Here is a 15,165-nt window from a genome sequence, read left to right on the forward strand (position 1 = left end):
ATGGAGCTAGGGGGGCCCCCTCTGCCTGAGAGCCCTTGGTGGTTTTGACTTTGCACATCTCATAGCTGTGTGAATTGTGCTGATAACAATATGGGTTATGAGGGATCCCTGCTTCTTCCAAAGACCCCACAGCACTGTCCTAGAAAAAGCTACCAGGGGAGTGACTTATCAGGAGTCCCAGGTGGTGGAAGAGGTAAATAACACCTGATTCAACAGAGTAAGAAAAGAACACAAGTGCTGACTCAGCTCGTGACCATCAATTTTTTTCCTTTAGTCTCAAGACAATTATTTCCACACCATTGAATGGAGTGTAGATAACACAGGCACCTTAATAGGCTGGGAGCAGAGGCTGTTTAGAGGAGATTTTAAGCACTGTGAGCATAATATGAACATGAACATTCTGTAGTATACATCTTACAACTTGTCATTAAGTAGATGGCCTCAATGATGTGACACAACAGGCTTTGATTGGAATATTGAGCTCTGGAAAGGGAAATTCTGCATCAATAGTCTCATGATGTGGAATATCACATATTACTCAATAAGACATGTCATTGTGTTTATAGTGCATATGCTAAAAAGTACAGGAGCAGATAATAATGGCTTGAATTTCCACAAAATGCACTTTTCTTTAGGAATTTACAGCCCTTCCCTGAAGTTTCTCAGTGTCGTTGGGGATAGAACATGATACACACTAAAATTATGATTTAGGAAACGGAGTGGATCCATCTGATTTAGTTCTAATCCTCTGAAGTATGGGAGCTTCTTTATTTTCTTCTGTGTTCTGTTTCTCCATGTGTTCACTTTTTTCATTCAGTTTCTCATTCAGTTTCTTTCTTTCCTTTTTTTTTCTTGTTTGCTTTATCCCATCACCCCTCCCTATCCCCTCCCCACCTCCTTTCTGTAGAATCCAGCCCTGCTAGCAGCCATCCAGACTAAAGAGGCTACTGACACCTGGGATATAATATGCCCTCTGATTGGTTCTTTCTGGGGCCTGTATTTACAGTAGAAATTTGGTTTCTGCCACAGTGAGTGAAAAAAGGAGTTAATATCTCATGCTTTCCAGATGAGTGTTTTGCCCTTGTGGTTTGGAGAACACTGCAAGTATTCCAGAATAGATAGGGCCGGGAGGAAATCTTTGGAGGTGGACAGGAAGAATCTACAGGGTGATTGTGCCACTCTGTTAGAGCCTGGTGCCAAGGAAGCCAAGGCCACACTTGCCATCTTTTTAAAACTAAGTGAGCTTTTCAAAGAGGAAAAACTCTCATCCTTGGTGAACCCATAACGCCCATAACTTGGCCAGTCACGCCTCAAATATATATTTAGTGAGGAAGGAGGATCAAGTGAGAGATTATGAATAATTCAGTATATATATATATATATATATACACACATATAGCACCTCTCAGGTGCTTGTTGTGATAGGGAATGTGAAATAATAATAGTAGGTAACATTTATGAGGCACCTACCATGTTTCAGGCAGTTAAAAGCACATCATGTATTAGCTCTTTCAAGCCTTACAACAATCTTGCAAATACTGTTAGCATTGCCATTTTACAGATGAGATAACAGGATGGTAGAGATTTTCCCAGAGTCTTAGAGCTGGTAGAGAGCTTAGTCAGAGTTGAGATCCTGGTTGTTTTGACTCATAAACCCATATCCTTTTCACTGAGCTTTGTTGTCATAACAAGGATTAGGGGAGAGAAAATAACAAATTGGTGGAACTGTTCAGGTATCCAGGTGGAAATGTGGGACAGAGGTATAAATGAGAAAAGGAATCTGCATGTAGCGGAAAGTTGGAGCTGTGGGAGAATAAAACCCCTGGGGACTCAAGAGAACAAAGAGAAAATTGAGAAGGAAAGAGAGGGAGAAGAGAAAGGCGAGTATAAAACTGGTGGATACCTGTGACCAGAAGGTGAGATGCAGAGAGCCAAAGAAGGAGGCAGAGAAATAATAGTTAGGAAGACCAGGACAGGGCAGCGCTGAGGAGGTTGGGCGCTTAAAGCACGAGCAAGTAGCTGATACCACTCAGGGATGTAGAGAGAGGTTGGTAAAGGCTGAGAAGAGCTGAGAAGGAGGAACGACATTGCTGCCCTTGGGAGAGTCACTTCAGTGGTGCAAAGACAGGCAGGCAAACAGAAGGGATAAGAGCTCTGATAAGGGAAAAGAGAAGGATGAGATTTGGAGAAGGAAGCAGGGGTGAAGGAAGTTTTTTGTTTGTTTTGCTTTGTTTTTAGGATAAAGGAGACCCAGAATGTTAGCAGACAGAGGGAGTCTCAAGATGAAAAAAGAATGTGAGATCGAAGATCTAAAAGGTGGTGGGAAAGGGTGGGATCATGAATTCTAGAGGAAGAATGAAGGAGGGACAATCCATCCTTTAGAAGAGAAGGAAAAGGAAAGCTTGAAAGCAACACATCAGGGACTCGGAGTGCTGTCTTGTATATGGAAGAGAGCGTGGTTTATGCTGGTAGAAGATGCTGCTGGAAGGGAAGCCCAGGGATGTTGGGGAACAGACATTTAGAAAGCAAAAACCAAAGTTGACACTGATACAATTCTGAAGGCAAGGAAAGAATGTATTTTGGGGACATGAAGTTGTTACACATAAGATGTCTGTTAGAGGAAAGGCATTTTTACCCAGTTTCTTAACATTGAAATAATCAGCCATTGCTGGTATTATCTCTGACTTCAGATAGGGTTTCTGTTTGTAATTGTGGATACTGGCAGTTCTAGTCAGATGACATCAGCTCCTCTTAGTGTGAAAATTCCTCCAAAGCTTGTGTGTATGTGTGCCATGCTGGCCAGAACTTTCAATCAGATTCTGAGTAACTGCTCCTTCTCTCACCTTGAATCCCCCAGCCCCATTTCTGAATTCTAAGACCTGTAGTCAAGTGAGGAAGAGGAAAAGGCCGAAATAAAGGAAGCGTGCTTACGGAGCTCAAACTTTTACCTTTGAAATAAGAGATGAAACCGAAGGAAGCCAGTTTGACCTTCGAAAATTGCTATCCCTCTATTATTCATCTTCACTCTCATAATCACCCCCAAAAGAAATGATTACTCCTATATAATTTTCCAAAGTTACCAGGTCTGCAAATATCTTGCCTAAAAATTGGCCTTGGCCCCAACTGCTTCCCATGCTGATTAACCGCATAGACTGCCTGCACATGTCCCTCGGAGAGCGCACAGCCTCATCTGGCTACAGCTGACACATTCTCTGTGGCCCCACCCCCTGCACTTCAGATTCCCAAGAGAGCCAATCAAAGACAGCGAATGTCAGAGTCAGCAACCTCTTTGGTCTTTAGGGCCTCTGCTGGGTTCAGCAGTGCCCATGGGGGAAGTCTAATGTGGTCTAAGAGATAGGGAGAGAAGATAAAAAAAGAAAAGTGTGATTGGGAAATATAAGGAAAACATAATAAGAACGGTGATAGGAAGATAAGAAAAAGAACAAAAAAGGTGATCATCTTGACTTTGATCACCTTGAAGATTCTTTAAGTTCTAATAGTCCCTCATTCTGTTCTGAGACTGCTGCACTGAGAACCTGCTTTGGTTCCCTGATGTGATATGAGAACCTGCTTACTTTGTTGTATGTATCAGTGCAGAGAATGTGGAAGTGTGAGCTGGAAGGGGAGACCACCAAAGTGCATTTGTGTGAGTGTGTGTATAACAGGACACTTCTAAGTCAAAAGCTTAGCTAATTAGTAAGAGCAAGGCTTCTGGCAAGCTGTGGAAACCCTTTATTTTAAGACCACTGAAGTGATGCGTCCAAGTGAACACCTTGCGTCCATCTCCTGTGCCTCAGAGGTGGCATGAGGCTTTGCTTCTGGGGCAAAGCTCGCAGTGAGTTTGGCTTTTGGCACCGGCAGGATGCATCATCTCTCCTCCCACAGTCCTTAATGAAGTGTGCAGCTCTTGTCCTCATTAGGCCCCAGCATCGTCAATAAAAGAGTCAATAAACCCAGTTGATGGGGTTGGGACTAAGGGGCTGAGATGCAGCAGCCGCACATGCACAGGGCAGACGTCAGCTCTGCCAGTGTCGTGACCCAGCATCCAGGGATCAATAACCAGCTCAGAATAAAGCCCAAGAGCCTGCCCTCCACAGTCTCCTCTCCAGACCCATTTCACCCAGGGTTAAGCAATGCCAGCCGGTTCCCGGTTTGCTTGCAGTTGTCTCTACCCCGTGCCATTCTGGGTGCCAGATGCTTTTGTTTCTTCTTGATCGAGCCCTCTGAACACCCCACGGATGCATATTTAGTGAGTGCCCACCTGGCATGAGAACATGTAGACAGCATCTCCAAGCAGCCCAGAGGCTGGCATGGGCCCTGTTTTCTGTGTCTTCTGTCTGCTGACAGTGTGTGAGGGGCCCCAGTGGACCAGGCAGTGTATTTTCTGCATGTTGTGCTGCAGGACTCCATTCCTGGCTGCTCTGCATCTCTTTAGATATCCTTATCTTATCTAATTACAAGGAATTTCAGATTAATTTCAGGGCCTGTGCTCCAAAGGACCGCTTATCTGTGAGGGCCTTGTATTCTAACCTTGTCATTCTTTTGTTGTTTGCCTTTAAGGGGCAGGCTGCTAAGCAGGGGATGCTAAGATCTTGCTGGAATTAGGGTTGGGGGGATGGGAAGAGGAGGGAGGCAGACAGATCTGGGATTTGTGTATTCTGCTCCATCCCCCTGCCTGTGTGCAGAGACAGCTGGCTGCTTACTTCCATGACAGCCACATGGTACCCAGCCACACAGAACAGGCCCCGGGCCGGGACTCATCTGCTGCCAACCTCTCCAGATCCCTTTGATATTTCCGACAGAGCAGTGAAGGACTCTTGACTATCACGTTTTGCCTTGCCTCTCTCCACCTCCTCTAAGACTCCTCGGTGTGGTTTCCATGGCTACCCCCAATCAGACGGGGCTTCATGCGAAATTGGATTTCAAAGAAGGACATGGCTTCAAAGGAATTTGTCCATTTAACAGAATGTCATTAGGAGTGAGACTGACTGCTGAACCAGGGTCCTCAGATGAGGAAGGAGGGGCTGCACTCATGTGTGGAGGCAGGTTTCTGTCTGCAATGAGGACGCTTGATGCAACACGACAACGCCGTACTGGAATCTGCCAGTCTCCCCTGCACACTACCCAGCTCTGCACCTCCCTCTGCCCTTGTCTCTCTAAAGCACAGAATGGATGTAGAATACGGATGCCATGAGTTTCTGCTGCTTCCCTCGGTATGAGTAAGCTATGACAAGCAGTGAGGCCCGACAGGATGTGCAACGACCTGGGATTACTGCTCTTTATCAAGCAACGTATTAGCTTGTAGCCTGTATTATATCTGACAAATATCCCTGAAGAAGAGGGGAAGGTTGGCAAATTTTGTCCCATTGCTGAGAGGGAAAACAAGATAATGTGCTGGGATTACATATAGGAGGGATTTTGTTTTCCTTGCTGTTTTTAGGAGTTTGGGATTTATAGAAAAATTGCAACGATAGTACAGAGAGTTTCCCTATCTCCTTCCTTGCTTTTTAACATGTCATGAGTGCTCAAAACTGATTCCAGAGCAGCTACAATCTTAAAGGTGTAGCGAGTGTGGTAAAAATGCGCCAGCAGGGATCCGGTATTTGCTCCAGAGCCTGGAGGAGGCAGCCTGCCCGTTGTTAGCTTTTCCAGGGCAAAAAGGAGGAGCAGCAGGAGCCAGATTCCCCATAGACTATCGCCAACCTCTGTCCCCCCCAAACCCCAATCTGCTGCAACCTGTGGGTCGATCATGTGACCCTGCCACCAAGGCACCATTCGTCTTCAGGCCGCAGGACATGGACACATAAAGATGGCTCAAACCTACTACAGTCCTTAAAGGATCATGCTCCCAACCTTGAGACTGTATCTCTGGAGGGGAAACTACGCCGTGAGGTGGACACTGCTACCCCAGATCTTTCTGGACAGTTTCTCCTCGGGGCTCCTGTCCCCATATCAATAGTTCTGTCATTATTCCCCCAGAGGCTACTGTAAAAACCACTTCAGCCATCTTCCCTGTGTCTTCTTTCTTCCCCCTCCCATCCTCCCCACATATTCTGTAGGTGGAGTCTGAGAAGAGAAAATCCATTTTCACCAAGAAGGAAAATGGTAGAAATGAAGTGATGGATGAGATCACAACTACACAGGGGCTCATGTTAGGTCACACCCAGCCCAAAAATTGTCCATGGCTCCCCAGTGCACACGCAACTGAGTTCAAAATCCTCATTCTGACTTTCAAGTCCCTTCACAATAGTTTCATTTTTTTCTTGACAACCGTAATTTCCCTACATCATTCAGGAAAGAGGGTTCTTAGCTGGTCCTCAAGCAGAAGGTTTTTCCATTTTTGTTTACTCTGGTTGTGTTCCACCTGGAAGGCCCTCCTGCCCCTTCAAATTCTGGAGTGTTCAGAGCCCATCTCAAGTGCCACATGCACCATTAAACACACGCACAGCAGCAAGTCCCTCCTTTTGTTATACTCACCTCCCTCCTTTTATGGCTCATGGCACTTACGGCCTTTTTCATGGCACTTGGCCTATTAGGCTTTAAAACAAAACTATTTTGAGGTAAGAATTTATGATAAAAAATACAGAGCAATCCTGTCTACCTTTTACCCAGCTCCACCCAATAGTAACATCTTGCATTGTTACATTCGGCACCACAGGACAACTGGGACAACTGACACCTGTACTTTGGGAAGGAGAGATACTTTGTTGTGATCTTGTCCTTTCCTGCCTTTGTCAGCTCTTAGAGAGAAAGGGCTTGGCTCCCCTTTCCCTCAAGCTTTCTCCCCAGTTACCCCTTCCTTTTCTCACACCCTTTCAGCCTTGGGGAGGAAGGGGCACGTTGGCTCTTGTGTCTATTGCAGCCATGCTGCGCTGCTTCTTCCAAACGTCGGTGGCTTTGTATCATTTATGGGGACTACGGGTCATTCCCTTTAACCATCCCGGTTTGCCTGGGGGAGCGAGCGTTCTGCCCCTGTTCTGGGCGTGGACGTGGACCTGGATCGGGAACTGCGCGCTGCGAAGCGTGCTGGGGACTAACCTCTTCCTCGGATTCCGCCTCTCCACGCCCATTTTGGGCACGACCGTGGTTTTTGAACTTGCCCGTTGAGCCCAACTGTCCAGTGCTTAGGGTGGGAAGCCTCCCAAGTAGAGGAAGTCCTTTGAGTCGCCCGAAGCCTTTTGGTGGGCGTGGGGGGTCTGCAGCGGCACCGCCTCCGCCCCGCGTGGCGCGGGCTCCCCGCCCGCCAGCTCTGCACCCCTGGCCCGCGAGAGGAGCGCGGACACCGCGCCAGTTGTCCCCACGCCCCGGGGCGCGCCCCCCGCCGCCGCGCGCGCCACTTCCTGAGCGCGCCCCGGGCCCGCGGCCCCGCCCTGAGGCCCCGCCCGCGGCAGCTGCGGGCGGCTACAGAGGGGCAGGTGCCTCCGCCGCGCGGTCCGCCGCCTTCCAGCCCGCCGGCCACAGCGCCGGGCCTTCACGGCCCCACTCCCGCCAAATGCAGGCCGTCGCCCTCCCCGAGGAGATCCGTTGGCTCCTGGAAGGTAACGCCCTAGCCCGGCCCCAGGCCCCGGCCCTGACCCCACCGGGAAGGCCCCCAGGTGCTGGGCTGAGGGCAGGAAGGGAGACGCCAGGGGCTCCCAAGGCGGGTTCTCCTTTCAGTTCCATCGCCGCCACCTTCTAGAACCTCAAGACGTGTAGACCCTCAACTCTGCTAAGCCAGATTTTCACTCACTTCAGGGTCCCCGTTCACTCCGCTCAGTTCCACATTTTCTTTTTCCTCAAGGCCTCTCCACCCTTCCACTGCACCTCCCAGACTTCTGAACAACTTCAGGCCAGGTTCTTGGGCCGCCCTGCCACCCGGCCTGGTCTACAGCCTCTCCCTTTCTCCTCAGGACACCCCAGTTCTCTGTAGGTCTCAGCCTCCTGCCTTCCCAGTCCTGACCCCGTGACCTCTCCCAGAAGACCCTCACCTTCCCGCTTAGGGCTCCCTGAGGCTCTCAAGGGGGCTCTGAGGGGCTCATGGGGTCCTGTCAGCCATGGCCTGGGGGTTAGTGGAGTTCTCGTCTGCGCCGACACCCCACGCCTGCATTGCCAGCCTGCAGACTTCTGGGGGTCTCGTTACCCCCCCGGGGCAGGCTGGTACTCAGTGTTAGTTTTCTTGCTTCTCTAGAAGTGTCCCTTTGTTGTGTGTTCACCTTCAAACTACAGTGCCTAAGCAGTCCTTTTAAAGAGCAAAGGCCATGCTCAGCAAACACATCCTTCTAGCACTGGAGGGAGACTTTTCGCTAATGGGCGATATCAACTGCTTGGTTCACACTTTTTCTGGTGAAAGTAACTAATTTTCTTGTAACTGACCTTCCAGGAAGGACAGAAGTCTGGAATCCATGCTTACATAAGGGTCCCAGGAGGAAACTGCTCAGAATTAAGCCTTTTGGCATCTAAGTGACATTTTTGACACATATTTAACAGATGGCCTGCTTTGGGCTGGTCATACTTTTGGCAAGCAGTATTTTTTTCAGTTTGTCTCAATTTAATTGGTTTTATATCTCCATTACCTTGTTATCTTGGTATAATGCTTCCTAATCAAATATTTGGCAAGTCTTTTTGGTCTCTGTTTGTAGCACAGTTTCCATTCTGGATTGCTTCTATGTAAAACCTGTCAAGTAGGTATTTCTTTTGAGGTGAAGTTTCCAAAATCCATTTCACTTATGACCTGAGTAAATATAAACTTTCAGAGTAGAAAAGTATTTGCAGGGTAGAAGAGTATCTGGCTGTCTAAGAAACAATCCAATCTTTCCCTATGTGTTGGTTCCATGCTCAATGTTAAAGGGGGCTGTGAGTGTCTGGTTTCCAGGAGAGAAGGAACTGTGGCAAAAAGTTTAATTCTGCCCTTGCATTTAAAAGATATAAAGTGATTCTTTTCATCGGTATCTGTCATTTGATGAGAGGAAACCTATTCTACAAGCTTGTTAATCTATACTTCCATTTTGTGTGCACCATTGGTCGAAAATAAAATTCCTTTATATTTTCAGAGACTTAAAATGAAACCCACTCCTTCAACATTTTTGATGTGCAGTTCTTTATTGTTCAAAACTGACACTTTGGTGAACAACTCATTTCTGCACCTGCCAGTTTCCTTTAGTTTAGATTATTTTCTTGTTAGCTGACTGTTTTTAATTGAAGTCTTCAGATCTCCTTCTAAAACAGAACCTTTGTTTGCTGACAAGTAGAGCAGGGTATGAATGGAGATTAATTGCATGTCACATACTTCTGTATCAAACTTGCTGTGTCTTAACAATCTCTGTTGGTGCTGCTGTCTTCGGAATGTACAGAGGAGTCTGAGATTAAATTTTAAGGAGCTTCACTGGTTAATGTAGTTCTTTAAGGCTTTTTTTTTTAAGTTTGCAATTAGCGTCTGAATCTGAAGTAGAGAAAAAATGTAAAAATGGGAGTCAACCATTCTATTGAAAAAATGTTTTTGAGGGTATGTTTCTGAAAGGTTCATGTAATCATAGCAACTTATTGGCTACGTAGATTTTTTTTTTTATGGAACACAGTTTCTGGTGTAGTTCAGCAGAATTATTCACTGCACTACAAATTATTTATGGATATTAGAAACCCATGATCACTATCAATTTATCATCTGTTGCTGTTTACTTGTCTCCCCAACACACAAACACTTTTTTAAGGTAAACTGTTACAATTAGAGAATATGTAGGTCTTGATCTCTATATTGTCACTCAATGGAGGGACTTGCAGGGTGACAGAGCTGCCACTTCAGTGCTGCCACATGGCCGTTGGGGTGGAGTTTTCACAATGAATTACTGCTTTCATAAACCAAGGCATAAGCATTTGCACAGTGATTTAACGTTGGCCATCACAGTCATAATTTAAGCATTTATTTATTTATAACTACATAAGAATAAGTGATGGGAGTTTTTTTGACATAATATGTGTGCATTTAAAAATAAAATATGCAAAGCACTGTGAAATGCTTATGCCAAAATTTTGCATAATGAAGAAGGGAACCGGAAGTCTGAGGACCTAAAATTAAGGATAAAATTTTAAACATTTGAAAATATTTCATTTGACCCAGAAACTCCACTTCCAGGAATGTGTGTTACTAAAATAACATAAAGGTCTATGTACAAAGATCCATCCTAAATGTCCATGAGTTGAGGAAGGTGGGTGAATGCTTTGAATGAATTAACATCTTACAGAATATTTTACAGCCATGAAAAAAGATGTGATGGATCTCTATGTGCTGTCATGGAAAGTGTAACATTTTTAAGACTAAAAAGCAAGGTGCACAATAATATATATAATATTCCATTTTTGTTTGAAAACAAAAAAGAAACCAAAAATACTTCCATGTATTATATATGTTTGTGTAAGTCTGGAAATAAGTAAGAAAGAATATACACCAAGCTCTTAACATTGCTTTTCTTGGGAGTGGAGTGAGAGGGTAGAGGAGAGAGAAATTATTCATTATATTTCATATATCTTCATGTTTGAACTGTGACAATGACCATGTATTTACTTTTGTAATCAGGAATAAGCAACTAATAAGGTTATTTAAAAGAAAAAGCAACAAACAATAAATAGAAGCTTGGAGAAGTTAGAATGCTAACGGACCACTAAGAGGGCTGTCATTATCTCCTGTCAGCCCTTGGTGGGGTGTAGAAGGTGGAATTTTTTTTTAAACTTTCTTGGATTTTTGGCAAATGTTAAAGCAGTTAGAGGCTTCTAGAGAACTCAGGAAACAGCTTCCTCAGATAGACTCTGTCAAACTCTCATATAGAAATAGTAACTAGTCCATATCAGCAAATAAGTACTTCATAGATAAGGAAAATGAAGGGTGTTTATTGCCTTATTGAAAGAGGAGGAAACATTCAGGTCTGTTTTCAAATAATCAGGCTTCAGAAGAAGTTATCTTTTCCTTTTTGTTTTGTGATAACTACACTGAAAACAAAAACAGTGGAGTGCTGGCAGTTTGCATAATCTTTGTTCCACAGATATAAACATAATCAGTTTCTTCCCTGTCTTTCTAGCTGTGCTTTTGATGTCAGAAGCACAAGAGGCAAGTATGAAGGAGGTAAAATCAATATTTCTGTGGTTCACAATTTGTGCTATGTGATGGAATAGGACCTAGTGGCTTTACCTTTATAGCTAATAGACCCCAATTACATACAAAGTACCTAAATCCTGCTTGGAATCTGGATTAAAGCCAAAACATCCACAACCTAGTTGCATTTAGTAGCAATTGCTGCATTAACACTGACTGATTCTGATATACCTATGGTTACTTATTTTTAAAGTTCCTTGGAAAGAAGCCGTCATTAATCATTTCCTTCCAGATTGTTCTCCAGTTTTGTATTGGTCGTTGCAGCCAACCATAAAATCCTTTTCAATATAATAAAACTCCAACTCTGTGGAACTCGCAGGTATGAGTTGCTCTGGATAGCTGAGGTTATTCTCTTTAAGCACTCTAACTTTTTATTAGAAACATTTGTGATCAATATTTTTCTACACTGCATTAGGGACTTTTCTCACTTCCTCAACCAGCCAGTCAAAGGGACTGCCTTTGAACACTTTATCTCAAGAGTTAATATAGTGAATATCTATTATAATACTTTACAGAAATAATATTGAGCTGTTTAGGGATGTTTATGCTCTAAATGCCCCTGACCTGCTTTGTGGATTCTATGTCTGTTTTATATTTTTATGTTTGTCACTTTTTTCCTACTGTTAGGTCAGGCCTATCGCTTTGCATCTCTCTCTCTGTGTATCTGTGTCCCCAATGCTAATGGAACATTAGATAATCAAATTTGTTGGAATTAAGATATGTGTAAAAGACCTGAAACTAATGTAATGTAATACCGTGTGTCAACTACCCTTCAATAAAAAAATAATTATCTACAAAAAAAAAAAAAAAGATATGTGTAAAAGAAAGTATGAAGGGCTTTCTTGGTGAACACAGTACCCAAACCTTTAGGCATGGACTTAGTGTATCATTTTGGCTGCTCAGTCTTTTTTTGCTTGAAATTTTCATGCTGGGTTGTCTTCTAGGCAGGTGAACTTACTTGTCAATTGAATTACAAAAGTTGAAATACAACCATATTTCTTTTCCTTTGTTACGCTAAAATTTTCTGATCAGAAAAGTAATAATGCTTGTTGTAGAAAATTTAGAAAACATACAATGATATACAGTCACTCATAGTCAGCAATTGTTAAATTTCCACATATTTCTTTCAGTTTTTGGTATGTGTATGTACTCTAAAAGTTGGGACATACATATTGTGTGTGTACTTTTGTATACTGATTTTTCCACTTAAATTTTTCACTTCCTATGGTCTTCTGAGCATTGTCTTAAATCATTGTAGTTTATTGTCTTTTGAGTAATTTAAAAGTTGCATATCTTGGTTTTATTCCACTGGTCGTTTTACCTTTATGGCTTAAAAGAAAAGAAGGACCATATCCCTCTGATCAGCAACATTAAGAAATAGTATCTTTTGGCTCTTTCCTGCAGTGTGAAATTGCTGTATAATATGAGATTCTAAACTCAGAGAATTATTAATGTTTTTATTATATATATCATACTACAAGAATTATTTTTTGACATTTGCATATTTTAAAACCATAACTATAATAATATTTTTCCTGTTACCTTGTTCATTGCTTACTTTTGTATTATGGCTTTTTCATTCTTGAACTCTATTTTATCTCTTAGATGTTTAGACTGTGCTAAAATAGTAGTCACTACCCACATGTGGCTATTTCAATTTAAATGAACTAAAATAAAACAAAAAAATTCAGTCCCTCAATTGCACGAGCTACATTTCAGCTTCTCAGTAGCCACTGTGGCTACTGTATTGGACAGTGCATAAGGCCATATTAGGTGATGATCTATAGTATAATAGTGAATTTCTCAGGAAGCATACTTTGGTACTGTACTTAACGAAGCTCCTGCCAGAGAACGTGGATATCCAGTTATATATAAACTTAGCTGTAGACATAACATTCTAGGGTCACATTCTTCCCCTTCCTTTTTCTTCCTCCCAACTCATCCTCTAGAAGTTGTCCCATTATCTTCTGGCCTTGAGTTTTGGGGAGAAGTCTAATGCTAGCCTGATAAATTTCTGTTGTAACCATTCTTCCCACCTTTTGCCTGGATGTTTTGCTCTGAAAAATGTCACTAGATAGTGTTAGGGTCTTAGGGTTTTTAATAATGTTGCCTAGTATGTAATGAACCCTTTTAATCAATAGACTCAGTTCTCTTTTTAACTCGGGAAGGTTTTCTTTTACTATTGTTGCTTCTGTTCCATCTGTTCTATTCTGTCATACTGCAGTTTACATTATACATATATTGTACCCCTGATCTACTGTCTCTGTTTCATCTCTTTTGTTGTTTTATCTGTCACTGACTTTGTTATGGTATTTTTTTTTTAATTTCCATGTATTCTTTCCTTATTCCTTGTTTCATTTTCATTACATCTGTAAAGCTCTGGCTTATCAATATAATGACTTTTTAGGTGTTCAGAATATGAATTGAAATTTTCTAAACATTTCTGTTCTTTAATTTATAAACATTTCTGTTCAGAGGGAGATATCTCTTCTGGTTCTTCAAAATAGTCTTTTCTTTTTGAATTTCAATGTTTTTCATAGGTCCTGTTTGTGTTCAGTTTGCCTGTATTCAAATCCTGACTCTGCCACTTTCTTACTATCTGTCTGACTTTGAGCCTCAGTTTTCTGATCTGTAAAAGGAGGAAAATAGTACCTATCTCCTAATTTATATGAAGAATAAATGAATTAATTTTTGAAAAAATAATTAGAATTAACTTAGAATAGTGTCTGGCATATATTAAGCACTACATAAATGTTTTTTTTATTTTGTTACCATTAATATACAATCACCTAAGCAACATTGTGGTTACTAGATACCCCCATTATCAAGTCCCCACCACATACCCCATTACAGTCAGTGTGCATCAGCATAGTGAGATGCTATAGAGTCACTACTTGTCTTCTCTGTGCTATACTGCCTTCCCCATGCCCACCCCCCTACATTATGTGTGCTAATCATAATGCCCCTTATTTCCCTTCTCCCTCTCTTCCCACTCACCCTCCCCAGTCCCTTTCCCTTCGGCAATTGTTAGTCCATTCTTGGGTTCTGTGAGTCTGCTGCTGTTTTGTTCTTTCAGTTTTTGCTTTGTTCTTATGCTCCACAGATGAGTGAAATCGTTTGGTACTTGTCTTTCTCTGCCTGGCTTATTTCACTGAGCATAATACCCTCTAGCTCCATCCATGTTGTTGCAAATGGTAGGATTTGTTTTCTTCTTATGGCTGAATAATATTCCATTGTGTATATGTACCACATCTTTATCCATTCATCTACTGATGGACACTTAGGTTGCTTCCATTTCTTGGCTATTGTAAATAGTGCTGCAGTAAACATAGGGGTGCATATGTCTTTTTGAAACTGGGGTCCTGCATTCTTAGGGTAAATTCCTAGGAGTGTAATTCCTGGGTCAAATGGTATTTCTATTTTTAGTTTTTTGAAGACCCCCCCATACCGCTTTCCACAATGGTTGAACTAGTTTACATTCCTACCAGTAGTGTAGGAGGGTTCCCCTTTCTCCGCATCCTTGCCTGCAATTTGTTGTTCCTAGTCTTTTCTCTGTTGGCCATCTTTACTGGTGTGAGGAAGCACCACATAAATGTTTGAAAAAATTTTTTTAACTTTTTGAGAAATTACTGTTGATCTTTTTTTCCCCAGCTGCCTCTCCATCGGTAAACTCCCAAACGTGGCCTTTTACTTATATTGGTGGTTCACCCTTGCTTCTCTAAATTAGGGGAGGGCTATAGGGGTTCTTTCAGGGTCTCCTCCATTTTCTTCCTTCCTTAGATCAGAAGCCAGTGATTATTTCTATGAGAAACTTTATGGAGGAAGGAGAGGAAATTAGCTTCCTTGCTATAAGGAAAGATATGGGTTTCTTACCTTTTTAGAGAATGCTTTGTGTGTAACATAGTGTTTTTACATTACTTCTCAGTTTGAAAAAATGAAAGGTTTACTCTTCTCCTTCTCTCTGTTTACTTGTTAAAATATTTTTTTTAATTGGTAAAAACGATTTGAGCTTCACTGCAGGTAAAGTGTAGATGTTAGCTGGG

General features: G+C 42.6%; 1 protein-coding gene across 4 annotated transcripts in view; it reads left to right on the top strand.

The window, feature by feature from the left end:
* The first annotated feature begins 6,887 nt into the window (after positions 1 to 6,887).
* Positions 6,888 to 15,165, top strand: part of SKAP1 (src kinase associated phosphoprotein 1) — a 259,792-nt gene continuing 251,514 nt past the window's right edge. For 3 of the 4 annotated variants that reach the window (XR_005023578.2, XM_036879685.2, XM_057501395.1), the window contains exon 1: positions 6,888 to 7,538. Coding sequence is in view for 2 of the 4 variants with exons in the window: in XM_036879685.2 (XP_036735580.1) it covers positions 7,493 to 7,538 (46 nt within the window). In the remaining 2 variants the exon portion in view is untranslated. The remainder of the gene's footprint in view (positions 7,539 to 15,165) is intronic. The other variant, XM_036879686.2, reaches the window with a different exon arrangement.

The sequence above is a fragment of the Manis pentadactyla genome, chromosome 4 (genome assembly GCF_030020395.1).
Source record: "Manis pentadactyla isolate mManPen7 chromosome 4, mManPen7.hap1, whole genome shotgun sequence".
Classification (NCBI taxonomy): domain Eukaryota; kingdom Metazoa; phylum Chordata; class Mammalia; order Pholidota; family Manidae; genus Manis; species Manis pentadactyla.